At 40.7% G+C, this 27926-nt stretch overlaps 1 protein-coding gene across 4 annotated transcripts in view; it reads right to left on the minus strand.

The window, feature by feature from the left end:
• LOC134338816 (protein eva-1 homolog A-like) overlaps nt 1–27926 on the minus strand; it is a 301553-nt gene that overhangs the window by 104528 nt on the left and 169099 nt on the right. For all 4 annotated transcript variants that reach the window (XM_063034913.1, XM_063034895.1, XM_063034903.1 and 1 more), the window contains one exon: nt 5328–5471. In XM_063034913.1, the coding sequence (XP_062890983.1) occupies nt 5328–5471 (144 nt within the window). The remainder of the gene's footprint in view (nt 1–5327; nt 5472–27926) is intronic.

Consider the following 27926-nt stretch of genomic DNA (forward strand, 5'->3'; position numbering starts at 1 on the left):
GAAGGTAAGGTGCATCAGGTTACCACCGTGGCAACAGGTGATGTGATGAAACTTCAAAGTGTCTTTCCATTCATGTCATGTTCCGGTGAAGTCTTTCACCTAAATCACTCACTTTCTTTTCCTTTCCACAGTTGTTGACTGACCTGCTGAGAGTTTCCAGCATTTTCCATTTCTTTTTCTTTCATATTTTGAATGCCTGCAATATTTTCTGCAGATATTTATCATGCATTTCAACAATCTTTTAGGCAGCATAGATAATTGACCTGATCAAGCCTCACAGGACATATTTTATTTGGAAGTGTGGACAAAGGATGTGTCCTTTCTGGAAGTGTGGAAAGTGGAGAATTCTGCACTGGAGTTTACTGGAGTCTTCAGCACACAATAACAAATAAAACCTTCACCACATCCAAATTAACTAGGCAACTTGTGTGTAGCTCCCTCTGCTGGTGAACAATATACATTACAGATACAACTGCATTGCAATGGATAATGAGAAAATTCAGTACTTGGAAGCAAATCATGGTGACTGATTTGGAAGTTATTTATTTCATTCAAAGAACAATTCAGTGGAAATAGAGCATTCTATATTTTGCACCTGCATGGCCAGATTCTGGTGACCACTTTCCAGGGTTAATTTTCTGTTTGTATTGATGGTAATGTTCCAGTTTTGTAAGCACCACAGATTGGGAGGTCCCATATAAAGGATTTGGTCAGAATGGAAAGGCTTCTGAAGAAACAAAAAGGCCTCACACAGGCGAGTTTGTAACAGAGAGGAGGCAGCCATTCATGACGTCCTGCCTAATGTACTTTCATCTCGGGGTTTGGGTGCAATGAGGCAAACACACCTCAGACCCAATATGCTTTTCTTGCAAGTTCACAGCCAGCAGCTGCTTCGCATAATCTGATAACAAATTATAGAATAATTATGGCAAAGAAGCGGCACACTCAGCCCAGGGAGTCCGTGCCTGCTCTCTGTAGTCCCATCACAGTACTCCTTTTGACAATAGTGCAAACTATTTTCCCTTGTGTGCCTATCAAATTCCCCTTTGAAAACTCTGACAAGTTGTACGTGACAGGCCATGACCACTCTATATAAACTGACTCTTCCTGACGTTTCTCCAGATATTTTCAGTATCTTTTGCCCATCAGTTTGAATCTATGCTTTTTATCATTGGGCTAAGGCTAAAAGAACAGACACTTCATCAAAGGGGTGGCATGATGGCAAGATTCACTTGAATTAGCTATAATTTATTGAATATGATGATACAATTATCATAAATGCTGACATAGCATTTGGAATGAGAAGGGAGCAGCCTTCACTGAATTGTGATAAATGACAACCTTTTCGGATAAACGGTTCAGAGAAGTATCCATACATGATGCCATACTTGGGCAATGGAACAGAAATGGGGAAACTGGAAGGAAGAGTGAGTACATTGTAGTTCATATCAGAACAATTCTGCCTATATAATACAGAGCAACAGTCCTGGCTGGATAGATACCCACCCCACCTATAATTTAGCCTTACCAGCCTGAATTATCCGCTTGAATTGCTAGCAATTCAATGCTAAGAATTAAGTTACATGTTAAGTCAAATTCAGTCATCATTGGCACTAAAATTTCATTTTTTAGTATCAAGCCCATCCTAAGAAATCTCAGCCTTGTTACTAAATTTGTTTACAACTTTTAATTCTAATAGATTATGCTTAAGCCCTAGTGATTAGAGAGATACTGGCTGTGCTTCAAACTGTAATTCAATTTATGGGAATGTTGCTAACAGACAAGATGGCACTTAAAAGTAATTTTTCCCTCTCACTAACATTTAAGTAATAACTTATTTCATTTAACTTCTAATTTAAAAATAAAAAATATGACTAGTCAGACTAGTTGAAAAATAATAGATAATAATAGACCAAGAACAACCTGAAAGTATTACTTAAAAGTAACTAGAGAGGAGAACATAAAATATGCAATGCACTGTCTAGTCTGACATTGACAGACAGTAAACTATCTAGCAATGATAATGGTCTAAGAAAAAGGGCAAGCCTTTTGAATGTAGTTCAGGAAAGGATCAAAGCACAGGCAGAAAGGTCAGAAGTACAGGATGCTACAATGATTAAAATTTATTACTTTTGAAATTCTGTGATTTATGAACAAATATAAATTTATATGGATGTTTGTTGAAAATGGAAGGAGCTTGGTTTCCTATATCTATTATTATTTTTATTCCTGTCTCTGGTTCTGCCTATGGTAGCAGAACATTTTTGAAGGCTTTTGCTTTTCAAACTCAGCTTCAAAGCAAAACAGCAAATGGGTGTGTACTTTACCCCAACCACTTTGATTTATGATATTGAGAAACATGACCCCACAATCCTAACCATCTACTAAAGTTAGTTGAGTATTTAGTTCAGACATTTAGGAAAATTTCAGTCTTTTTTTAAAAAGGTTTAATTAATATTGAACTTAATTAAAAGGTGGGTGAGTGTGTAATGCAGTATTGTAAAATGACATGAAGTTCATTAGTACACAATGACTTTCCACACACTGGTACAGGGCAGAACCACTAGCTGAGTGATGTATGGCAGCATAATAAAGTCAAATACAATCCCATCATGATAATTTGAGAATTTATACTAAAATAATTAAATAAATCAGAATTTTATAGAAGTCTCATCCGTAATGGTAATCACAAAATTACAGGGTTTTTTTAAAACACCATTTGGCTCACAAGTGCCGTTCAAGAAAGTAAATCTGCCATTTTTCCTCAAAGGTAACTCCAAAAGCAACAAACCACTTACTCTGTTCAGAGTTAATTACAAATGGAGAATAAACGGTGTAGTGACCAGCAACATTTTGCATCCTGTACATGAAAAGAAGCTTATTTTAAGACGTGCTTGCAGGAGGTTGTTGAATTGCTCCATTGGAAGTATGGCACAGTAGTAAATAACGCCGCCACCTCTCAGGTTCAGTCTTGACCTCCAGTGTCGTATGTTTGTCATTTGCACATTCTCCTTGTGACAATGCAGGTTTCCCCAGTGTGTTTTCCTTTTCTCCTGCGTTCCAGAGATGTGCAGATTTGTAGCTAAACTGGCCACTATAAAATGCCCTCAAATGTGTAAGTGAGTGGTAGAATCCGGGGGAAGTTGGTGGCAATATGTGGGGAGTGAAACATGATTAATATAGGATTAATGCCAGTGTTCAGCTCAGACACTCGGAGCCCACGGGCCTAATTCCATGCTGTGTAACTCTATGGTTCTACCAGTGACGTGTGTATTTGCAATTAATATTATACAGTATAAACCCCCTTCTTCTCTACTACACAATTAATACACAATTAGGGAAAGTGAATGAGAGTATGCATTTTCAAAATACTTTGAAGCTTGCTGGTTTTTGTACAACAATGAAATGTTCAAATTTCTGATTTCAAAGCAGCAAAATAAAAACTCAGTACATTAAAAGGAGAAAATCCATTAAAAACAATTCAAACTATCTAACACAAAATGTATGGAGAAGAATAAACGTTTGATTAGATCCAGCATCTGCCAAATCTCTTGTGTTCAAACTATCTAAATGACAACAACCATCAACGAGTTGTTGCAGACATGAATTTTAACATTTTATGACACAATCTACCATATAAATTTCATTGATTCTGCAAAAATACAGTGCACCTTTATTAATGCTCCGAATGTTATAGTTTTTCTAAGATGTCATGAGTTCTCAGCAGTACTTACATTCTACATTGACATAGATATAAAATATTTGTAAAACAAATTAAATTATCTTGACTGTGTTAAAATATTTTTCTTTCCAGTCCTCTGTTCACCATCACTGCACTATTGTCCTAAGATATATTCATTTGTTGAGAAGGAATTCTTTTTAGGCTCTCACTCAGAACTGAAGGAGCAGGGAGATGCCAGAGAAAAGTTTATTATCAAAGTTCTTACATGTCACCATATACAACCCTGAGATTCATCTTCTTGCAGGCATACACAGTAAATATAAAGAAACAAAAAAAGCAAGCAAAATAATAACAATAAATAAATAAACAATAAATATCAATAACATGACATGAAGACTCCTTGATGAGCCCACATGTTGTGGGAACGGTTCAGTGTTGGAGCAGAATTTCTGACAACGATCTGCTTAGCTTATAAGAGTAGAGATATTTAGTATGTCCCAGGCATACATATTGTATTACTGTTTTAAGTGGGCAGATTCACAATGTAATAACTGCATCGTAAATGCCATTCAAGTCAAAAGTCATTTCTTCGTTTGATAATGACGAAGCAGAGTGAGGCTCCATGAAGAGAGAATCAGAATTCGCCCTTTAACTCAGATCAATGTTTCATCCTATTTCAGACTGTCCAAATAAACCATCCTTCCCCCGCTCCACAAAATTAAATTGAAGAAGTCAGTATTTTATCAAAAATTGTGACCAAGACCATACCTTTTGCTTATACTAAGTTGTACGTTTTCATAGGCTTACCCTTGCAGTGCAGCCAACGTTGAATTCCCTTCCACTAGGCTTTCATCACAGAGATAGTACACACTCAAGCAAGCAGCTCTACTTTGCAGTTAAAGCAAATGCTGAATCGGTTTGCAAATTACAAAATGTTGCAAGGTTCAACCCAAAGCAATAAATGGTTTTGGTTAAAGAAGTACCTCTGACTCATTAAAAAAATTACTGTAAACTAACTTTGTTATTTTATGTTGCAATATACAGTATATTAAAAACCATATTTTCCAGTTTGGGAAAGCTGACGTTCTAAATTAATAAATTGAAGATGACCGCTCCACCCACACTCAAAGCCCATATTTTTTCCAGTCAGTACTTTTATCACATCAGCTCGTCCTTCTGAGGCAATGATCTCTTACTGTGTATCCTCCTTTTAAAAGTAAAGCATTCCTGCATGAAAAACCACGGGATTTTTAAACCACAAAACTTGGCTTTCCGAATGAGTTAATATCTGTTCCATTAAATCTCTTTTATGGAAAAATGTTGTGTCCAAATTAATCCCAAGATATACTATGAAGATGACTAAAACAGATTAATATTAGTAGAGATCACAAATACCAATTGTACAAGAGAATTGTTCTGTACTTTGGTCCCAGAGAATCATAACTACATAGTTGGTTCCCACCACCACATCAAATTCCACAGAGTGAAATGTTTTCAAATATAATCTGGAGTTCCAAGGGGGCTAAAATAATTAGAGAAACTTTCTTATCTCCTCAAGCAATCAACACTTAATGTGATATTTTTAAAAGTTCAATACAGAGCTGTTGGATTTTGATAATGTTCAGAATAAATTATACCAACTTACCACAAGTATAGATAACATTGAGGAACTTGCGGATGCCTGGATAACAAGGATCACCAAATTCATAGGAACTCGCATACACACTGCAACTTCTCTTCCTGTGGCATCGTTTAGTCATAATCTGTAATGCTAAGGTTGACTGGCAGTCTGGAAGAAACACAATAATAAGACATAATTAGAGGTTCACATAATTGCACTAGGTTTAATTATTTCAGCAACTTTCTTTCAAGATTATATGTATTTTCATTCCACATTTACATTCACTTTGGTCTTTCATGAATAATAACACATATATTTATAATAATCGTTTAACTCTGTATTTGTTAATTGATTAAACTTGGAAATCAGTGTGACAAAAACACCTCCATGTCTTTATCAATTAATCACATCATTTGATAACTGCCAGAAGTACTTCACCAATAGTAAATAGTGTGACGGTTATGTGTTGGTGGCTACGCGGGGTAGTTATGCTTTGGTGGTTATGTGGAGTGATTATGTGGGGTGGTTATGTCGGGTGATTATGTTGGCATGTCAACAAATATGCTCAAAAACTTCTATAGTTGTACCATGGAGAGCATTCTGACAGGCTGCATCACTGCCTGGTTTGGAGGGGCTACTGCACAGGATCGAAAGAAGCTGCAGAAGGTTGTAAATCTAGTCAGCTCCAACTTGGGGACTAGCCTACAAAGTACCCAGGACATCTTCAGCGAACAGTACCTCAGAAAGGCAGCGTCCATTATTAAGGACCTCCAGCGCCCAGGGCATGCCCTTTTCTCACTGTTACCATCAGGTAGGAGATACAGAAGCCTGAAGGCTCACACTCAGCGATTCAGGAACAGCTTCTTCTCCTCTGCCATCTGATTCCTGAATGGACTTTGAATCTTTGGACACTACCTCACTTTTTTTAAATATACAGTATTTCTGTTTTTGCATGTTTTTTAACCTATTCAATATACATAATTGATTTACTTGTTTATTTATTTTTTAACTTTAATTTTTTATTATTATTATCATTTTCTCTGCTAGATTATGTATCGATTGAACTGCTGCTGCTAAGTTAACAAATTTCACGTGCCGGTGAAAATAAACCTGATTCTGATTCTGATCATGTGGGATGGTTATGCATTGGTGGTTATGTTGGGTGGTTATCTGTGGTAGTTATGTGTGGTGCTACCAAGACTTACAGTGATTTCGAAGCTATCAAATTGTTATTTAGCATTCAGTAGCGCCAAAAGAACTCTCACTTCCAGCTGCCTACCTACAGGTTGAAAAAGTACAGAGAAAATTTACAAGGATGTTTCTGGATCTGGAGGACCAGAGTTATATGGCAAGATTGAATAGGTTAGCACTTTATTCCTTAGAATGTAGAAAATTGAGATTTGATAGAGGTATACAAAATTATGAGGAGTATAGGTAGAGTAAATTCAAGAAGGCTTTTTTCACTGAGGTTGTGTGGGACTGCAACCAGAGGTCATGGGTTAGGGGTGAAAGATGAAAAGTTTAAGGGAAACGTGAGGAGAAGTTTCTTCAATCAGAACGTAGTGAGATTATGGAACAAACTGCCAGTTCAAGTGTGTGCAGGTGAGTTCAAACTCAATGTTTAAGAGAAGTTTGGACAGTACATGGATGGTAGTGGTATAGAGCGCTTTGGTCCTGGTGCAGGTCAATAGGAATAGGCAGTTTAAATGGCACAGCATGGACTGGATGGGCCAAAAGGCCTGTTTCCGTGCTGTACTTCTCTATGACTCTATAAATCTCTACAGATATCTCAGGTTTAACTCATTCAAATTACATCAACTCTGACAACGTAACAGTGCCTATAATCTGGTCTGAAAATTCATTATGAAATGAACAATATTTTCCACGGTACCTGCCACAATAATAAACCAATTGCCAACTGACTAAACCAGCACAAAAAGCCATGCAATAATATGCCAATTAAAATTACATTCAGTGCAAATCAGTATAGGTTTGTACATCAGCAACAGACAACATCTAACTCTCTTCTCCAGTGGGTATATGAGGAATGAATTCAAATATAGTGAAATTCCCCGCCACAGATCTACTCTAGCAGCATCTGGGTGTAAGGTCAGTTTATTATACTTCTGGCAGCAGTGCAGACATGTGAAGCCTCAGACTACCACTCTTTCCTAAACTGGTGATCTCTAATTTTAATAGCCTTCAATTTGTCCAAGAACTTTAATAAATCCAAGCATCTGTTACGTTGCAGAAATGGTAAAACTGAAAATAAAAGCATAATTCATTCGGAAGACAGGTAAAAAGTGAATCCACTTCCATCTGTTACCAATCTAATGCAAACATCCAATCAAACAATCTCAGTATTTGTACTTCACCTTCTTTCACCAGAGTGGTTGCAGTCTTCGAAACAACTATGATTCTTGCTGTAGATTATTAACATCCTACTAAATTACCAGATTTCCCAGCTGGTAATTCTCAAGCTCCTCAACTTTATATGCTATAAATCTGCCCACAATTAAGAGGATGACCCAGGAATTTAAGACCAGAGTTGGACAGTAACAGTGTGGAGATGCACTTTTGGCACCATCTAACTACAGATGGACCCAAATACACCCAAATGGATATTATGGCAGATCTCAATTTTTTTTAAGGTCAGTAACTTTTGAAAGCCAGAAAATCACTCAAGCCTTTCAACAAAGTCCTTCGGCAGGTTAGCAAGGTCTGATCAAAGTTCAGTAATAAAATGGGAATTACCTTCTTTGACCTAGTAGCTATTTTTACTTAAAAATAAACCCTGATATTAGTGAGGAATGTGATAGGAAAATGGAAACAGCTGGGGATGTGGAGACACCACTGCTCAGAATGGCAGAGAATTATTTTAGCAAACTTTAAACTCTGTGTCCTGTCTGGACACAGAGCAGGGGCTGACAATAGAGGGAAGTGTAGACCTTTGGGGACCAAAGGGGATCACTGGTCCAGCTTCTGCTGCGTAGGATGTGGGTGGGGGCATCAGTGTTATTGGATGGGGAACAATTTTGGCCATAATTGGGAAGAAAACAAATACGGTGCAGCATGCTTGGCTGCAATTTTGGGGAGTGCTGCCTGACTATGATGATATTTAAGGAAAACGGATGGGAAGAGGGTGCTGACCTTGACTGTGGGGTTATAACACTGCCTGGCGATGACTGGAGTGGGGATGACTGGCAGAAGAAGATTATGGACTTGGAACTGAGATGGCCAACTGTGCCCCATTGACATTTGGGATGAGAAGCAGCTTGGAACATGAGAGGGAGACATAATGGAGGACAGGGCTCAAGACTTCATCATGAGGCTTGGTGGACAATGCCACCCCTCCTGACTCTGAATTATAAATAGTAACACTGAACAAACACTGAAGTATAAATAGTAAGCCTGGATTTTTCAGCTCCCTGTGGCCCAGATCCAGCCTCCTGCAGAGATGGCTCTATGTGCACAAACATGGATTGATCACTAACTCTCCACCTCCACACATTCAGTTTTCATCTTGAAATTACCAATCAGAACAAGTCTGTCCACATACATCAGGGTCCTGCTTTCATTCTTGGAGTGTACTGTGCATTGACTTGAAACAACAGTTTTCGGTGGAACACAATTGGAATGACAACAAAACATTTTATGACAAAGTACTTTCCTTCACTTTAGCACCAAGGGAAAAAATACTATGCTGTCCCAATCTCTTGTCATAACTTGTAGAAGTTCATTCCAACTTCTATGGTAATAAGAAGCTGCAGATTTCTTGGGTGTTCGACACTCTGCTGAAGTTCTGACTGGCACAACTCCAACATAAATCCAGGGTCAATACTTTTCCCACTTGTTTTGTCAGCTCTAATCCATCCTTACACAAATATTTTGAAGTCTGAAGTAATATTAATAAGATTGGATTTTGTTTTGCTTATCACTGGCTTTTTGTGTTCAGTCAGTTAAAAAGCAAATCATATTGCCTAGCAGGGTCATCTTTGAGGATGATTGTATCCATCAATATTTACACTGTCTTTTAACATCAAAACAGGCAAAACACCTAGATAGGTACACATAACATCTGGAGTCCTTAAAAGTGGATTAATTTATTTATTCTGTTCATCTTAATTTAAAATAAACACAGAATGTCAGTTCAAAGAGTAATTACTGGTAAATTACTCAATTGCTCCATGCCTTCCTCTGCCTAGTAAACAGTGAAGTAGGTTCCAAGTAGTTAGTCATTGTGTAAGAAAGAGGCAGGAACTGTGAAATATTTACTTTCTGAATTGATTCCTTTCATCTATCCTGAAAATAATTGATGGTGAAGTAAAGTCATTTAGATAAAAGGGAATCAGCCAAAGACTACTAAACCATCCCAGAGGTGTAATAGATTCTAATTAACCTAAGTCATGAAGAGTTTCACAAATTACACCCCTCAGGTCACCAGAGTGTTCTACTGTATCATACAGTTCAGTCCCTACCTTGCTGCAAGGTAGAGTCCTCACATTACTGAAGACTGAAGATCACTGGAGAGTTTTAAATCTGGTAAATAAGCTTCACTTGGAAAGAAGCAACTCAGAATGAAAGAAGTTAGAATGAAGGATTTTGGTGGCAGTAATTCAATAATTATCTATTATCAACAGCTTGTGCATACTTGTTGAAATAAATTGACTTTATTTCTTACATCCTTAACATACATGAGGAGTAAAAAGATTTATATAACATCTCAGTCTGAATGTGCAAATTATAGTAATTTATAATAAAAAGTATGTACAGTAAGATATACAACAGAACAGTCAATATAGCTTAGAAATGCAATTGTGTCAGCATGAATTAATCAGTCTGGTGGCCTGTTGGAAGAAGCTGTCCCGGAGCCTGTTGGTCCTGGCCTTTATGCTGCGGATGGTAGTAACTGGAATAGTTTGTGGTTGGGGTGACTCGGGTCCCCAGTGACCCTTCGGGCCCTTTTTAAGCACCCGTCTCTGTAAATGTCCTGAAACTTGGGAATTCACATCCACAGGTGCACTGGACTGTCCTCACCACTCTTTGCAGAGTCTTGCAATTGAGGGAAGTACAGTTTCCATACCAGGGAGTAATACAGACAGTCAGGATGCTCTCAATTGTGCCCCTGTAGGAAGCCCTTAGGATTTGGGGACTCATGCCACACCTCTTCAAATGCCTGAGGTGTAGGAGGCGCTCTTGTACTTTTTTAACCACACAGCCAGTATGAACATACCAAGTGAGGTCCTCGGTGATGTGTATACTGAGGAACTTGAAGCTATTCGCCCTCTCAATACCAGATCCATTGATGCCAATAGGGGTGAGCCTGTCTCTATTCCCCCTGTAGCCACAACCAACTCCTTAGTTTTTACGACATTGAGGAAGAGGTTGTTTTCTTGACATCATTGTGTCAGGGCGAAGACTTCTTCTCTGTAGGCTGCCTCATTACTATTTGAGATTTGGCCATTCAATGTATCAACTGCAGATTGGAGCTGTGAGTGGCGACACAATCATGAGTAAAGGAGGGGGTTTAGGACCTGTATTGAGAGTCAGAGGGGCAGAGGTGAGGGAGCCCACTCTTACCACCTGCCACAATCTGACAGGAAGTCCAGGATCCAGCTGCACAAGGCAGGGTGAAATCCAAGATCTCTGAGCTTCTTGTCGAGCCTGGATGGAATTATGCTGTTGAATGCTGAACTGTAGTTCAAGGACAGCATTCTCACATAAGCATCCCTCTTCTCCAGATGTGTAAGGACGGTGTGTAGAGCAGTGGCTATCACGTCATCTGTCAATCGGTGGCATCGGTAAGTGAATTATAGGGGTTCCAGTTTGGGTGGCAGCATGCTACAGATGTAGTCCTTGACCAGCCTCTCAAAGCTTTTGCTTATTATTGAGGTGAGTGCAACAGGACGCCAGTCGTTCAGACTTATTACCTTGGTCTTGTTAGGTACAGGGACAATGAAGCAGGAGGGCACTCTACACTGGAAGGGGGAGAGATTAAAAATGTCTGCGAACACACCTGCCAGTTGTACCGAATACTGACTGACCGGTAATATAACAGCTAACAGCAGTGTTCCTTCTTCTCCAGCCCTCTACCTTTCCCACTCACCAAGCTTCACCTATCACCTTCTAGCTAGCCTCCTTCCCCTTCCCCACCTTTTTTATTCTGGCACCTTTCCCTCTTCCTTTCCAGTCCTGAAGAAGGGTGTCAGCCCGGAACATCGACTGTTTATTAATTTTCATAGATGCTGCCTGGCCTGCAGAGTTCCTCCACCATTGTGTGCAGCAGTGTCACTCCATTCGTTTTAATCTGTTTGACTCATTGTAATGATTTTAGCATGGTGAATAAGATGGGACTGGTTCAGGTAATATCAATGGATGCAAGAATTGCTCCTAAAATGTATAGGATTTATTTAAAAGCCCTAAAAACTTTCAGGCAAGGGAAAATAGTTCTATTAAATAACGATCCTCAAAACTTGCCATCCAAGTAGAGTGTCCCACTGCTAGCTTTGCAAAAATATTTCCCTATCTGTCTCTCTGCTGCCATTGTTGGAATGGTACACAGCTGCTTTACTGGCACTGCCATTACGGATATTGAGGGCTGATATAAGCCTACTAACCAGCACAAAAAGTCTTCACTGTCAGCCATACCCTCTGATACCAACATTGACCCTGTTCTACTCGATCTACTTCCGAGCTGCGATCACTGCAGTCTGCAGCCTGTAATTTCCCTTTAAGGAATGTATTTTTGAACCGTTTGAACAAATAGATGGCTTTGCAATCTCCTGGGGAATGAGGCGATCCAGGGTCTCAAGAAAGGAAGTATTGCTGGGGATTGGGAGGGGTCGGGGGCGGGGAGCGGACGCTGCATTGAGGCCTGATAAGTTCTGAAATTTTAAACTTTTTTTCTACAATCCAGTCTCTTTCCCTTGACTATTTTGTTTTCCTTTTTGTCTGCTTCAATATTGAATTTATCCAATCTGTACACAACTGTTCATTTTATAATCCTTAAATCCCATTGATTGAGGAGATAATCTGTTGGTTCTCTATTCCTCGACAATGTTTCTCACTCTCTGCATGCCACCTTGGATGAACAGAGAGCATTTTCAGTAATAGACTAAGACAACTGTGCTGCTCCAAGAACCCTATACGAGGTCATTCTTACCCTCGGCCATTAGGCCCTATAATGAATCAACCTATAGCCAAGGCAATAATGACCCCTCCTGTCAGACTGTTATAATCCTCTGTTTATCACACCCTGCTATCATGGACACCTCATGCAATACTGTGCAATATTACCATCACTTCTTATCTGAACAGTGTGAATGTGCACCCATTACTGTATAATATTATGATAATTCTTGCACTACCATCTTATCTTGTGAACTATGGTGTCACTGCAATTTCCTTTGGGATCAATAAAGTCTCTATCTATCTATTGACCTATCTGTCCCAGATGCCCTGTCTTTCATGGTCAGTTTGCATTTTCAACTGTATAGAAGGATAAATAATTTGAGCTGAAAAGTATAGAGCTAAAACTAACCTCCTCTTTAGCTTATCAGCTTTGGCACTGAGTTTATGTTCGATTAATGTTGTTCTATTCTGAATCTGCTATGAATTAGTTCAGTGATCCTCAATGATTAATTTCATTTAATAACTACACCTTACTTGCAGACAAGCTAAGAGATATCATTTCCTCAGGTGTTGCAAAGTCTATATGTGTGTTACACTCTGGGAAAGGTTTCACTGCTAATGTAATGTTTTTTCTGTAGATGCACTGCTAATGTAATGGTTTTTCCATAGCAGCAGTGTTTGGGTTATAGGTAGAGATAACGGGGACTTTGGAATGTGTTCCGTCCAACGAGGGGAGTGTTTTTTTCTTGTTGTGTGCCTGAGACCGAAGTGATCTGGATCATTTGTTGGGCAAGGGATGAAGACACCGGAAAGGGGAGTTCATAGACAGCCAGACAGAGTGGACTTGGAGTGGGGCTGGGAGTCGACGAAGCTCGGGGAAATCGACGGAGGACCAGCGGAAGGGAAACCGTGAGCTCCATCTTGTGTAGGTAAAATTGATTCATTAAAATGGGCCCATTTTCTTTTTGTTTTCTTTACTATAACCGAATCCTATAACCAAATTAAGAATTATAAAGCTCAATTGTTTAATTGCATATGGTGCACTGTTGGTTATTTCATGATACTGATTTGCAACAGGGGAACGGATCACACAGCATCCACACAAACGAGAGGTTCTGCACCTCAGATTTCACATGTTTGGGGGGGGCGGAGACTCTCTTCCCTGGACTAATGCCACCGGCCGAATCTGAGGGTTACTTGTGTGAGGCACCCTAGCATCACAAGTAGTACAAACTACCATCATAAGTAGATGGCAGGATCCTTAGGAGCATTGATGTGCAGTGGGATCTTGGAATGCAAATACAGAGATCCTGATATTGGCAACATAATGGGGGAGGGTGGTAAAGAAGATGTATAAGCATAATTGACCTCATCGGACAGGATGTTGAGTAGAAAAGGTGGAAAGTCATGTTGTATCTGTTCAAAGATTTGGCTCGGACACATTTCAGTCTTGCAATTGTGGTCACTGTATTACATAATGGACGTAGTCACTTTGCAGAAGATGTTCACTGGGATGTTGCCTGGATTGGAGAGAGAAATGCTTGACATTGAGTCCACTGCCAAGAAGGCCCACCCGTGCCTTTACTTCCTGAGAAAACTAAAGAAATTTGGCCTGTCCCCTAAAACCCTAACTAATTTTTATAGATGTACTGTAGAAAGCATTCTTCTAGGGTGCATCACAACCTGGTATGTAAGTTGTCCTGTCCAAGACCGGAAGAGGCTGCAGAAGATTGTGAACACAGCCCAGCACATCACACAATCAAATCTTCTGTCCTTGGATTCACTTTACACCGCACGCTGTCGGAGCAGAGCTACCAGGATAATCAAGGACATGACCTACCCAGCCAACACACTTTTTGTCCTTCTTCCCTCCGGGAGAGGGTTCAGGAGCTTGAAGACTCGTACGGCCAGATTTGGGAACAGCCTCTTTCCAACTGTGATAAGACTGCTAAACGGATCCTGACCCAAATCTGGGCCGTACCCTCCAAATATCCGGACCTGCCTCTTGTTTTTTTTTGCACAACCTTACTTTCCCTTTTCTATTTTCTATTTATGATTTATAATTTAAATTGTTAATATTTACTATTGATTTGTAATCCAGGGAGGGACTGCGAAGCACAGAATCAATTATCGCTGTGATGATTGTACGTTCTAGTATCAATTGTTTGGCAACAATAAAGTAAAGTATTACAATTGGATGGGCTGTATTGGAAGCAGTGTGCTACAGCTGCTATTTTCAACAAGCTTCCCTGTGCTCCCAAGTTGTAGCATTTGGCATTCCTTCCTGGATGTTTCTTCCTCATTTTGATTGGTAACAGCCTAGGGATTCCCAAAATTTAGTGAAAATGTTATATTTTATCAAGGAAGCTTGGAGAAGATTCTTGATACATTTTCACTGTTCTCCTGTTGTTCAACAGAGGCTGCAGTAGAATGGTCACTTTAGAACTTTGGTATCCAGCATGAAACGACAGCAGAGTTGTGGTAAAGCATTGACATCCGGGGACTTGTCCTGGGAGTTGACGCTAGTGTTTGGTATTATCCTGAAAGTAGAATTGGAAGATTTTGCAGTGATATCACTGGTACTACCTCCTCAGTGTTTTGAGGTTCCTCCAAAAGGAAGTCCATGTCTCTGAAATGCATAAAACTTCAGGGATCACTGCTGTCCAGTAGATAATGAACCTACTGCCTGATTTGTGGTCTTAGTTTTCAGTCCTTTTCCTAGTCAACCAAAGGCTGTGCGTTGCAGGTAGTGCCGAGATTCATATTCATATCCGTCCTAACCCCAAGGTAACTCCAATAATTGGTTCATGTTTTCAGGCTTCTGAAAATAATCAAATATTGTGTATTTTGATCAACTAAAGGCATTGCTCTAATACCAATGTAAGTATAATCCTGAAACAGACAAGAGACAAGAGGATATACAGATGCTCTTGTCAGCTGTTGCAATGGCCTTGGTCAGAAGGGTTTTTAATCTACTGTTATAATAATGACATTCAGAAAGCCTTTCGACACAGAGTTTTGCAAGAAAATGCTGTCAAACCCCATGCTTAGCAATTTATCCATCTGCACTCCTCCTCAATTGTGGCACGTGGCCAAGTGGTTAGGGCGTTGGACTCACGATCTGAAGGTTATGGGTTCGAGTCTCGGCCAAGGCAGCGTGTTGTGTCTTTGAGCAAGGCACCTAACCACACACTGCTCCAGTCCACTCAGCTGAAAATGGGGGTTAACCTCACGATAGACTGGTGTCCTATCCAGGGCGGGGGTGAGTCTTGTACTCTCAGTCGCTTCACGCCACAGAAACCGGCGTAAGCACTGGCCTGATGCCCCACAAGACAGACTTAAAAAAAAAACTCCTCCTCAATAGCCATGCTGATTCAATAGCCCGATTATAGCATCAATATACACCTAAACTGAGAAGGAAATACTCCACCTGTGCTCCGGGACTACTGTAAACAAGTTCTAGCAACCTTGGAATGAAGTGGCAAGTCTGCATTGGGTTCTCCCTCCTTTGAAATTTCTGATACAAATAAAGATTTGAGATTACAACTCGTTCACCCATTAATCAGTATCCAGTGGTCTTGGTCTTCCATCTCTTTCCCTCTTCAACCAAAGGCTGTGCTGTTCCATTGCAGGTAGTGGTGAACTGCATAACTAATGTCAGCCCTCACGCAAACAATACTTGTTCCGTGGTCTCAGGCTTCTGAGAATTTGCAAATGTTGTGAATTTTCATCACCTGAGGGCACTATACTGACATCAGTCTTTAACCCATTAGTATCCATTGGTCTCAAGTTCAAGTTCAGCTTTGTCATCTGACTGCGCATACATACAACTAAATGAAAGAACGTTCTTTCGGATCATGGTGCACCCACAGTACATACAGTATTTCACGCACAGTGCATAAAACAAAATATAACCACAAATACATTAAGAAAATACAATTCAAAATGCATGTGAAGTGCTCAGCATAGGTAAACAATAGACAGTACAGTAAAGAGCTCACTGCCCTCGTGCCGAGACCCCAGCGTTGGCTGGGTATTCATTAGTCTCATAACCTGGGGGAAGAAGCTGTTACCCAGTCTGTCATTCCCGGTCCTGATGCTCCTTTACCTTCTTCCTGATAGCAGTGGGTCAGGAGATTGTGGAATGGGTCTGCACTGCCTTACACTCTCTTTACACTAAATGAGCTGTCCCTAACCCTTCCTTATGTTACAATGAAACTGTATCTGAACTTTTAATAGTATCATCTCATCAACAGTCACTTTCATGCATCCATTAACAACGTCATATATACAGGAACAATGCACAATGAACAATACTGAATATTCCAGCATCGCAGTGCTTCACTTGCATTCTTTCTTTGTCATCTTGACAGGCCCAGTATAGAAACAAAGTGAATCTATCATCCATGTAGATCATTGTGTCTGATGTGAAAGGACACAATATTTTCTGAGTTAGAAAGTTACAAGGCAATATACACTTTTTTTCGTTATCCCGAAGAAATCTGAAGCTATCACGAGGAGATGGAGGGCAATGGAAATAAGTTATTCGATGAGCAATCTGAAAGCAGCCTATCTTACTTCCTTCTTATCTAACTTAAAAAATTCATGCCTTATACCTCAGGGACAGTTGTAGAGATTGATATGCAGTTATTGATACAATGGTTCTCACTGTTACACTGCTCACTGACAAGAGATTGCAAATAACATTGTCAAATCCTCTCTGCTCAGATTCCACACCAATTCTTCCAACTACATTGTTATACCCAAAATTACAGTGTGTATTTGTATTAGGAGCATGGCATCAGGTTTCTAGACGGCTTGCTTTTAGGGTTGGTATGAATGTCCAGATCAAAATTTAAATAATGGTGGCATAGCGGCAAAACCTGAGATGGTACAATCCTGATATCAGGAAAGTATGCCTTGGGAAAATCAGGTACATCACCCCAAGTAGTGTTTATAAAATCTGCCGTCACAACATCAGTGAAAGTGGAGCCAAGGATGCATTTTATATGCCCAACTTGAAAAATACATCATGATTCTGGGAGATTAAGTTACTCCCATGCTTCAACATAATAGGCTCAACTTTCCTGGCGATAACTACAGACCGAAGCTTCATTCGTGTTCTAACTCAGTAATGAGAGGAGAACCTACATTTGCAAAGAGCATGAACCACAAGAGAGAAGACACTGGTTGATGTTTTCCACATCCTGCACAACCTTCCACCCTCAGTGATAGGAGATTCCAGATTCATTTCCATCCAGATAATCAATGCTCAGCTAACACACATGGGTGTGTGTGTGTGTGTGTGTGTTACTTGCTGGAGTTTAAAAGAACAACAATTGAAGTCTATGGAATTTTGAAAAGCTTAGAGTGGACATGGAGAGAATATTTCCTACAGTGGGGGAGTGTAGGACCAGAGGGCACTGACTCAGAACAAAAGGACGTCCCTTTAGAACAGAGACGAGGAGGAATTTTTTTTTATCCATGGGGTGGGGAATCAGTGGAATTCATTGCCACAAGCAGCTGTGGTGTCATTGGGTACATTTTAAGCACAGGTTGATAGGTTCTTGATTAATAAAGGCATCAAAGATTACGGGTAGAAGGCGGAGAATGGAGTTGAGATGGATAATAAATCAGCCATGATAGAATGGCAGAGCAGACTCGATGTGCCAAGTGGTCGAGTTCTACTCTCGTGTCTAATGGTCTTACGGTCTTATACCCGATGACTTGATAAAATTAACATTGTTCCTGTTCCTTGGTTCTCTCAAATGTATTACCAAATCTTTTGACCCAGGAAAAATCTTGATCATTTCACTCTGGCAAAAGGTTGAGAATTTGTGAGAGAATCTCCAACAGACATTCAGGTCCCTGACTTACTGCACGTGTTTATACATGCCCTAGGAGACACTGCAAGGTTTGGAAAAAGGTCAGAGTGAACTGTGGACATGGAGCAGATTAAATTAGATTAGATTAGATTATGAGGACATGCAATCCTCTTTTATTGTCATTTAGTAATGCATGCATTAAGAAATGATACAATTTGTTCCTCCAGAATGATATGACAGAAACACAAGACAAACCAAGACCAAAAAAAACTGACAAAAACCACATAATTATAACATATAGTTACAACAGTGCAAGCAATACCATAATTTGATAGAAGAACAGACCATGGGCACAGTAAAAAAAATCTCAAAGTCTCTCGAAAGTCCCATCATCACACGCAGATGGTTGAAGGAAGAAAACTCTTCCTGCCATGAGCTTCCAGCGCCGCAAACTTGCTGATGCAGCATCCTGGAAGCACCCGACCACAGTCCGACTCCGAGTCCGTCCAAAAACTTCAAGCCTCCGACCAGCTCTCCGACACCGAGCACCGAGTACCATCTCTGCCGAATGCTTCGACCCCGGCCCCGGCAACAGGCAATAGGCAAAGCTGAGGATTTGGGGGCCTTCCCCTGCGGAGATTCTCGATCTCACAGTAGCAGCGGCAGCGAAACAAGCATTTCAGAAGTTTCTCCAGATGTTCCTCCGTGCTTCTCACGGCTGTCTCCATCAAATCAGGATTGTGCACGGCATCCTACTTCACAAATACGATATCAATTCGGAGCAGCTGCACACACTGCGTTGCACCGCCATCTTCTCCTCCCCTCTGAGATAAACCTATCCTCATGAACCTCCTCACATAATCTCCTGTGCCTACACTCGTACTACATTATTTTGAAAATGTGACCAGACTCAGAAGCTCAGGTGAGTTCAGCTTAGTCCTCGGCCTCTCATACTCTCAATGGGACCTCCTTAGAAAAGAGTGCTTCTCCTCCAAATGACTGTATGGTCCATGAACCAGCTCGGATGCACAGTGAATGAGATGAACAGTGTATGGCTTGTATGGCTGTGTATAATAGTCTCGCTGGAGAGAGGAGAAGGCTAGAGTGCAGTAATATTCTGGGCAGGCACGTACACCTGTGAATACAATACGAAGCATGAATATGTGTTTTCTTGGAAATTAATCAATAACAGAATAGAAGGAGGAGGAAGGAGAGCAGAAGTAGCTACTGGAATCTGAGATAAAGGCATATCTCTTCCCCATGCTGCCTGGCCTGCTGTGTTCACCAGCAACTTTGATGTGTGTTGCTTGAATTACCAGCATCTGCAGAATTCCTTGTGTTTATCTCTTCACTCTGTGTCACATGTAAAGACTTTTTGGTATTCTTCCTGAAATGGGGCCACAATCCTCTTAGTACAAGGGCCAGTTCCTATTTATCAGCTATTTTTCCTTCCACTTAGCACCTACATCAGTGAGCAGTTCCAACCATTAAGATGATACAAAGCAAAGTCCATGTGCCAGTCAGACAGAGTGTGATGGCAAACACGTGACTTCAAATGCATGTGCAACTGGTTGAACATCCTGAAAAATGAGTAGCTTTAAGAAAATCCTTAAATTGTCATAGGCGTTCATGACAAATTTTGAAAATGGTTCACAAAATTTGAGGAGGTAATTTATAATTTATACTTGGTTAGCATATTAAAAATAAACATCACAGGTATGATGTGAGAAAGTCGGTAAAAATGTTTTTGCCGTGATCCATCTGGGCAGTGCACTTACACCTGCGTTCACTTTTTATTTGTCCCACCAATAATAATTTTGTGTTTCTTATCTGTGTAGAGAGCTATCCATCTTTCTCTAAGTTACCATAGAGGAAAACAACACACATAAAAGTTGCTGGTGAACGCAGCAGGCCAGGCAGCATCTCTAGGAAGAGGTGCAGTCGACGTTTCAGGCCGAGACCCTTCGTCAGGACTAACTGAAGGAAGAGTGAGTAAGGGATTTGAAAGTTGGAGGGGGAGGGGGAGATCCAAAATGATAGGAGAAGACAGGAGGGGGAGGGATGGAGCCAAGAGCTGGACAGGTGATGGGCAAAAGGGATACGACAGGATCATGGGACAGGAGGTCCGGGAAGAAAGACAAGGGGGGGGGGACCCAGAGGATGGGCAAGAGGTATATTCAGAGGGACAGAGGGAGAAAAAGGAGAGTGAGAGAAAGAATGTGTGTATAAAAATAAGTAACAGATGGGGTACAAGGGGGAGGTGGGGCATTAGCAGAAGTTAGAGAAGTCGATGTTCATGCCATCAGGTTGGAGGCTACCCAGACGGAATATAAGGTGTTGTTCCTCCAACCTGAGTGTGGCTTCATCTTTACAGTGGAGGAGGCCGTGGATAGACATGTCAGAATGGGAATGGGATGTGGAATTAAAATGTGTGGCCACTGGGAGATCCTGCTTTCTCTGGCGGACAGAGCGTAGATGTTCAGCAAAGCGGTCTCCCAGTCTGCGTCGGGTCTCACCAATATATAAAAGGCCACATCGGGAGCACCGGACGCAGTATATCACCCCAGCCGACTCACAGGTGAAGTGTTGCCTCACCTGGAAGGACTGTTTGGGGCCCTGAATGGTGGTAAGGGAGGAAAACACTGTTTTTTTGATGAATGGCAAGGGCAGACGGCAGGGCCTCAGTTGTAGCAAGGACTAGGCCTCGTACCACAGTGCTGCTTGTTTATAACTGCCCAGGAGAGAGGCATCGGAGTCGGAGATGGTGTGGTGCAACGTCCATGCTGGAGATGGTGCTGCTCCCCAGTGTTTGGCATAGCAGAAGACAAGATCATTGTGTTAGGCTGCAGACTGCTGCAACATTCATGAACTCAGGGACATAGGCTATTATTTTTCTGTGTGACCATATTTTACTGCTGTCTTATACGTGCTATGTGTGCCTTGTGCAGTAATTAACCGTTAGTAAGGTGTATCCCCTGGGCCCCGGAGTAATGCTGTTTCGATTGGCTGTATTCATGTACAGTTGAATGACAATTAAACTTGAGCTTGAGATGCTGCAAATCTGAATTATAAGAGAACACTGGAAATACGATACGTGCCAGATCGTAACTACGTGTGCTGTGTGTGACTACATATACCGTGTGTTGCAACTTGGCCTCAGAGGAACAATCTTTTGTTTAGCTATATACATGTGTATGGCTGAATGACAATGAACTTGAACTTAGCAGGTCAGGTGGCATCTATAGAGAGAAAAGCATACACTTTATCATAACTCTCTTTTGTATCACTGGGTAACCATGGCAGATTTACTGGCAGTTGTATGATTGACATTTATACAAATCTTGCCAAAGTTAATCTTTGTTCCTGTCCTCGCTCAAAAATACTGATGGCACTGGGTGTAGATTTCTAGGAGTACTAATCAACTATATGTTTGTGCCTAACCATGGTGTTTTATTAAAACACCTATTTTATTATGAGTGATTTTGACTTCACCTGCACAATGTTGTAAATGCAGGTAATCTACACCTATGCAACCAAAATCAATACTTGCTACTGTATGTCCTGCTGAGATCAGCCAACTCAAAACAGTGTAACAAGTACACATTAGAAAATGGTTCACAAAATGTGTATAAAATGTACAGTAAATAATAGAAAACTGTTGAGATACAATTAGAATTTCTATTGCGAGATATCCCAAGGCAAAAACTAGTACAGGAAGACAGAAACTGAATAATTTCAGCACTTTTTAAGACACAAATTGTTTCACAGCTATTCAGGTGGTTTCGAACGAAATTTATTGTTTTTAAGTAGACAAATACAGCAGCAAGTCAGCAGAATTAGAAATAATGGTGACAGTAAATTAACCACTTAAAGTCAGAATTCTGGGCCACTAGTTGAGAGACTCAAGTTCAAATCTCACCACACAAACTGGGAGAATTCAAATTCATGCAATTGACTAAATTTGGGATTAAGCTACTCGCAGCACAGACCATATCCAGGTAATGAAGACCCAGCTTGTGGACATGCCTAAATATGAATAATCTCCCCTAATATTAAATTCAAAAATCTTGCATTCATTACCTGAGGACTTCCTGTAATGGTGGTTATTAAACTTCCAGGCTGTCACAAACACTCATCGGGTTCACTAATAACCTATAGAGAAGGAAATTTGCCATCATCACCGAGAGTGGCCTACATGCAACTCCAGACCTGCCCTTGCAGTTCACTCGCAACTGCCTCCTCATTTCAGGGGTAGAGATGGACAATGAACATCAGCAATGCAAACAATGTCAAAATTCCAAGAATAAAATAAACATGAAATTAGTCATAGATTTACGTCAACTACGTACGTCAAGACTGCAGAGAATTGTGAACAGAGTCTAGTACATCACAAAAACAAGGCTACTCTATTGAGTATGTCTACAATTCCTTGGGAAAGCAGCCAAGGGCCATTCCCACCTTGGTCATTCTCTCTTCTCCTCCTCCCCCTGGGTAGAAGAAGGAAAAGCTTGAGGACATGTATCACCAGGTTCAAGAACAACTTCTGTCTGCTGTTATCAGACTAATAAACTGACCACTTATAGAGTCATAGAACACTACACCACAGAAACAGGACCTTTGGCCCACTACGTCAAACTATTATGCCTCCTGATCCCATCGAGCTGTGACCCATTGAACCATAGCCCTCCATACCCCTCACCACCACCCCCATTCATGCACCCATCCAAGTTTTTCTTAAAAATGTTAAAATTGAACCCCTAACCACCACTTTCATTAGCAGCTTGTTCCACACTCTGAGTGAAGCAGTTTCCACGCATGTTCCCCTTAAACATTCACCTTTCACCCTTAACCTGTGACCTATAATTCTTGTCCCATGCACCCTCAATGGAAAAAGCCCACTTGCCTTTACCCTGTCGATACCCCTCATAATTTTGTATGCCTCCATCAAATTACCCCTCATTCTGCTATGCTCCTGAGAATAAATCCATAACATATTCAACCTCTCATGGTAACTCAGGTCCTTAAGGCCCGGCAACATCTTTGTAAATTTTCTCTGCAAACTTTCAATCCTACTGATTATCCTTCCTACGAGGAGGTGACCAGAACTACACACAATATTCCAAATTGGACTTCAACAATATCTTATACAACTTCAACAATCTTAACACAATAAAGGTGAACTCTCGATCTCTCAGTCTACCTCGCCGTGGCCTTTGTCATTTATTTCTCGACCAGCACTGCTCTTTATCTGTAACTGAAACACTAGATTCGGCATTCTGTTATTTTTTTCTCCTTTTGTGCTATCTTATTGTATTTATGTCTGGTATGATCCGTTTGAGTGACATGCAAACAAAAGCTTTTCTCTGTATCTTGATAGGAATGACAACAACAAACCAATAACAATTACCAATTAACAAAGCAATTCAAATGCCAGCTAAATGTTTCTTCCTTAAAAGGGCATAGCTTAAAAATTGACTGGCAAAAGTTCGAAGTAGATTTTATTATCAGAGTACATAATTGTCACCATATACAATGCTGAGATTCATTTTCTTGTGGGCATACCTAACAAATCTATAGGATAGTAACAGGATCAGTGAGAGATCAACCAGAGTGCAGAAGACAACAAAATACACAAATGCAGATATGAACAAATAGCAATAAATAATGAGAACATGAAATATAGTCCTTGAAAGTGAGTTCATTGGTTGAGGGAACATTTCAGAAATGAGGCATGTGAAGTTGAGTGGAGGAATAAACTAAAATCCTGCTCTTCCCATTGCATCCCAGAAAACCTTTGGTACAATTTTGAAGCAGGTCTTTAACTTAATATATGACAATCCCACCTGAAGCCTGAAGGAACCTTCTAGCAAATGCAATCAGGATATTATGCAAACACGAGGAATTCTGCAGATGCTGGAAATTCAAGCAACACACTTCAAAGTTGCTGGTGAACGCAGCAGGCCATGTTCATTTTAGATGAATATCTGTAATACTTATATTTTTCATTGTGTCAATCATGCATTTTGGAATAAAAGGAATAATCTGGCTGTCAGGAACCATTGCTTTCCTTTACAGATGGAGCAAGTGCCAATTTTATTCCAGCTATGGAGTGAAGCTCTGCACAAGCACGTTAAGACAAAGCAGTTGTCAGAATTTTTATAAAGCTTACAGTTGGTGTCTTGAAGCACCACTTCTGATATGTCAGAACAAAAACAGAAAAACAGGGTCTCGGGGCACATTCTGTTCTGAATGTCACCTTTGCCATGCAATAAGGGTTAAACACAGAGCTGGAGTAACAACAGCCTGTTGGCAGAAACAGATTGTAGAAATATTAATGTCTCAAACAGGATATGGACAATCACCAAGAGGATGCTTCTACACAAGCACCCACACTACCCAGGGAAACCTTTTGACAGGTGCTTGCGTAAAATAAATCCAACCAAATGCTTATTTGTTTTGACAAAGTGTTACATCGACATAAACTCAGACAAGTGACACAGAAAACAATCCCCAACATGATATTTCAGGTTGCTTCAAGGAATCTCAGAATTATTACAAAGAGGGAAGCTATTTGGTTTTTATACTTAGTGTCTGTACTAAATACACTAACCCTATCAGTTCTGTTCCTAAGCTTGGAAATTATTTCTCTCAGGATTCAAGGGGAAGAAGACAGAAGTGAACAAGTGAAGTGATGGAACACAGGGAAAGCTTCCCGTACCATGAGCACATTTACAAGGAGTGCCGCCATAAGAAAGCAGCAGCAAGGACCCCCATCATCCAGGCCATGCTCTCTTCTCACTACTACCATCGGGCAGGAGGTACAGGAACCTTAGGTCCCACACTACTAGGTTCAGTTAGATCTATTACACTACAACCGTCAAGCTCTGAACCAGTGCGGCTAGCTTCACTCACCTTAACTCTGTACTCATTCCACAAACTGCAGACTCACCTACAAGGACTCTACATCTCATGTTCTCAGTACTTCTTATTTTGCACAATTTGTCTTCTATTGCACATTTGCTGTTTGTTCAACCTTTGTTTATGTATAGTTATTGATAAATTATTTTGTATTCTTTTATTTTCCTGTACATGCCTGCAAGAAAGTGAATTTCAAGGTGGTATATAGTGATTTATAAGTACTTTGATAATAAATTTACTTTAACTCTAAGAGCTGAGAAGAAACAGAACACATAGTCATAGTCATAGTCATACTTTATTGATCCCGAGGGAAATTGGTTTTCGTTACAGTTGCACCATAAATAATTAAATAGTAACAAAATCATCAATAATTAAATAGGAATAATAAATTATGCCAGGAAATAAGTCCAGGACCAGCCTATTGGCTCAGGGTGTCTGACCCTCCAAGGGAGGAGTTGTAAAGTTTGATGGCCACAGGCGAGAATGACTTCCTATGACGCTCTGTGTTGCATCTCGGTGGAATGAGTGGAAACAGATAACTGGCTTTTCCTCTCTTGAATCACTCCTAATCTACTGGGACCCAGCATAGCATCTACCTGTCTACATAAAACTGTCATTCTCAAGGACTCCAATTTCAGGGCTGAGGGAGAGTTGCCCAGCAAAAGTGCACTCGGTTTTTATCATGTCTGGACTATGATGTAGGATGTGGGGTTCAGGGGTTTGAAGAAGCAAGTGAGAAAGTGCAGAGGGAGATAAGGCAGAGGACTAGGGAAAAGCAAGTGGGAGGAGTGTCTGGTGCAGGGAAGGAAGAGTGGGGCCATGCAGCAATGTGCAAGTATTCAGGGGTCACAAACAAGAGAAAATCCAGGCAACACACACAAAATGATGGAGGAACTCAGCAGGCCAGGCAGCGCCTATGGAAAGGTGTAAACAGTCGACGTTTCAGGCCAAGACCCTTCTTCAGGACTCGGCCTGAAACGTTGACTGTTTACACTTTTCCATAGATGCTGCCTGGCCCAAGTAGACAGGGATGTTGGAACTGGAGATATTCTGGTCTGGTCAAACACTAAAGAGAATGGATTTGGGAATGGGGAGGATTGAGATAAAGTGAGTTCAAAGTTAGGGTGATCAAAGGAAGGATGAATGCATACATGTGCTTATACAGTAGATCTCAATCTGGAATGTCAGAGCACTCAAAGCCAGCCTCAACAGTCATAATATTCCAACACACCATCAAGAATATCTTCGAAAGGTGATGCCTCAAGAAGGCAAAATTCACCATTAAGGACCCTTGCCACCCCAGACATGTCCTCCTCTCATTACTACCATCAAGGAGGAGGTACAAGAGCCTGAAGACACACACTCAATGTCTTAAGAACAGCTTTTTCCTCTCTGCCATCAGATTTCTGAACAGTCCATGAAGCCATAAACACTACCTTACTAGTTTGCTCCCTTTTTGCAAGAATTATTTATTTTTAAAATATTTCTTATTGTTACTTATAGTAAATTTTTACGCATTGCTTCCTCAAAAGAACACGATACTTGTCAGCGATAGTAAACCTGATTCTGATTCAGTATCAAGTCTCGGAAATTGTAATGCACTGAAATTGATGTTTTTATGGGCAGCTCAGAAAAGACAGTGGGTACATCTTATTTTCAAAGGAAATACTTCAAAAAGGACACTTCCTTAATTGGGTGAGCTCTGTTGTCAGTGAACTAGTCTGGTGTGTCTACAACCACCCTATGGAATGTAAAGGCCTCAAGTCACCTGCATGTGGAGCTAGCACACTATGTTGTCAATGGATATACGCCAACCCTGGAAATTATAGGTATGACAATAAAGAATTTCTACTCCAACCCTAAAACCCTTGCTCACATGCCAAAATGTCAAACCGATCCTCCTGGGTGATATTAATGCCAGGGCTTGGAAGGATGCAATCCTCTGACAAGGAGGGAGTAGGGACATCTACGGAAGTCCTCTTAGTTGGATCAGAGTCTTGTCATAATCACCAACCTGATTTTAAAAAATATACATTTATAAGCACAAGGCATCATGGGAACAGGTCAGAGTCAGGTCTGGCACCTGTTAAGTTAAGCAAGAGAACACAAGAATGCCTCCAGCCCCTGTGGCATAACAGGCCCTGATGACAGGTAGCAGTAAGTCTTCAAAGAGGACCAATGCCAACTGAACACTAACATGGCCCCTGGAGCACATAGGATCCTTGCGGAAGTTCTAAAATGTGACGGAGAAAACATTCAATCATAATTTAACTGTCATCTCCCATATCTGGGAAAAGGGGATCTCGGAGATGTTGTATTCCAAATGTGGCAAGTACAGAGGAGTCTCCCTACTGTGCATCACTATTGCCTCTTGCTAGAGTCCAGAGAGTTGCTCCCTAAATCGCAGCCTGAATTGTGTGCAGTCTCAGTCACCCACCTACAGGAAAGATACCAATAAGATTGAAAGAGTGCAGGATGTTGCCAGGACAAGGGGACCTGAGTTATAGGGAAATGTTGAATAGGTTAGAACTTTATTTCCTGGAATGAAGGAGAATAAGGGGATTTAATAGAAGTATGCAAAATTATGAGTGATATAGCTATGGTTAATATAAGCAGTTTTTTTTCCACTGTGGTTAATTGAGAACAGAACTAGAGGTCATAGGTTAAAAGTGAAAGGTGAACTATTTAAGGGAAACCTAAGAGAGAACTTTGTCACTCAGAGGGTGGTGCCAGTTTGAAATGGGCTGCC

Source organism: Mobula hypostoma, chromosome 2, assembly GCF_963921235.1.
Source record: "Mobula hypostoma chromosome 2, sMobHyp1.1, whole genome shotgun sequence".
Classification (NCBI taxonomy): Eukaryota; Metazoa; Chordata; class Chondrichthyes; order Myliobatiformes; family Myliobatidae; genus Mobula; species Mobula hypostoma.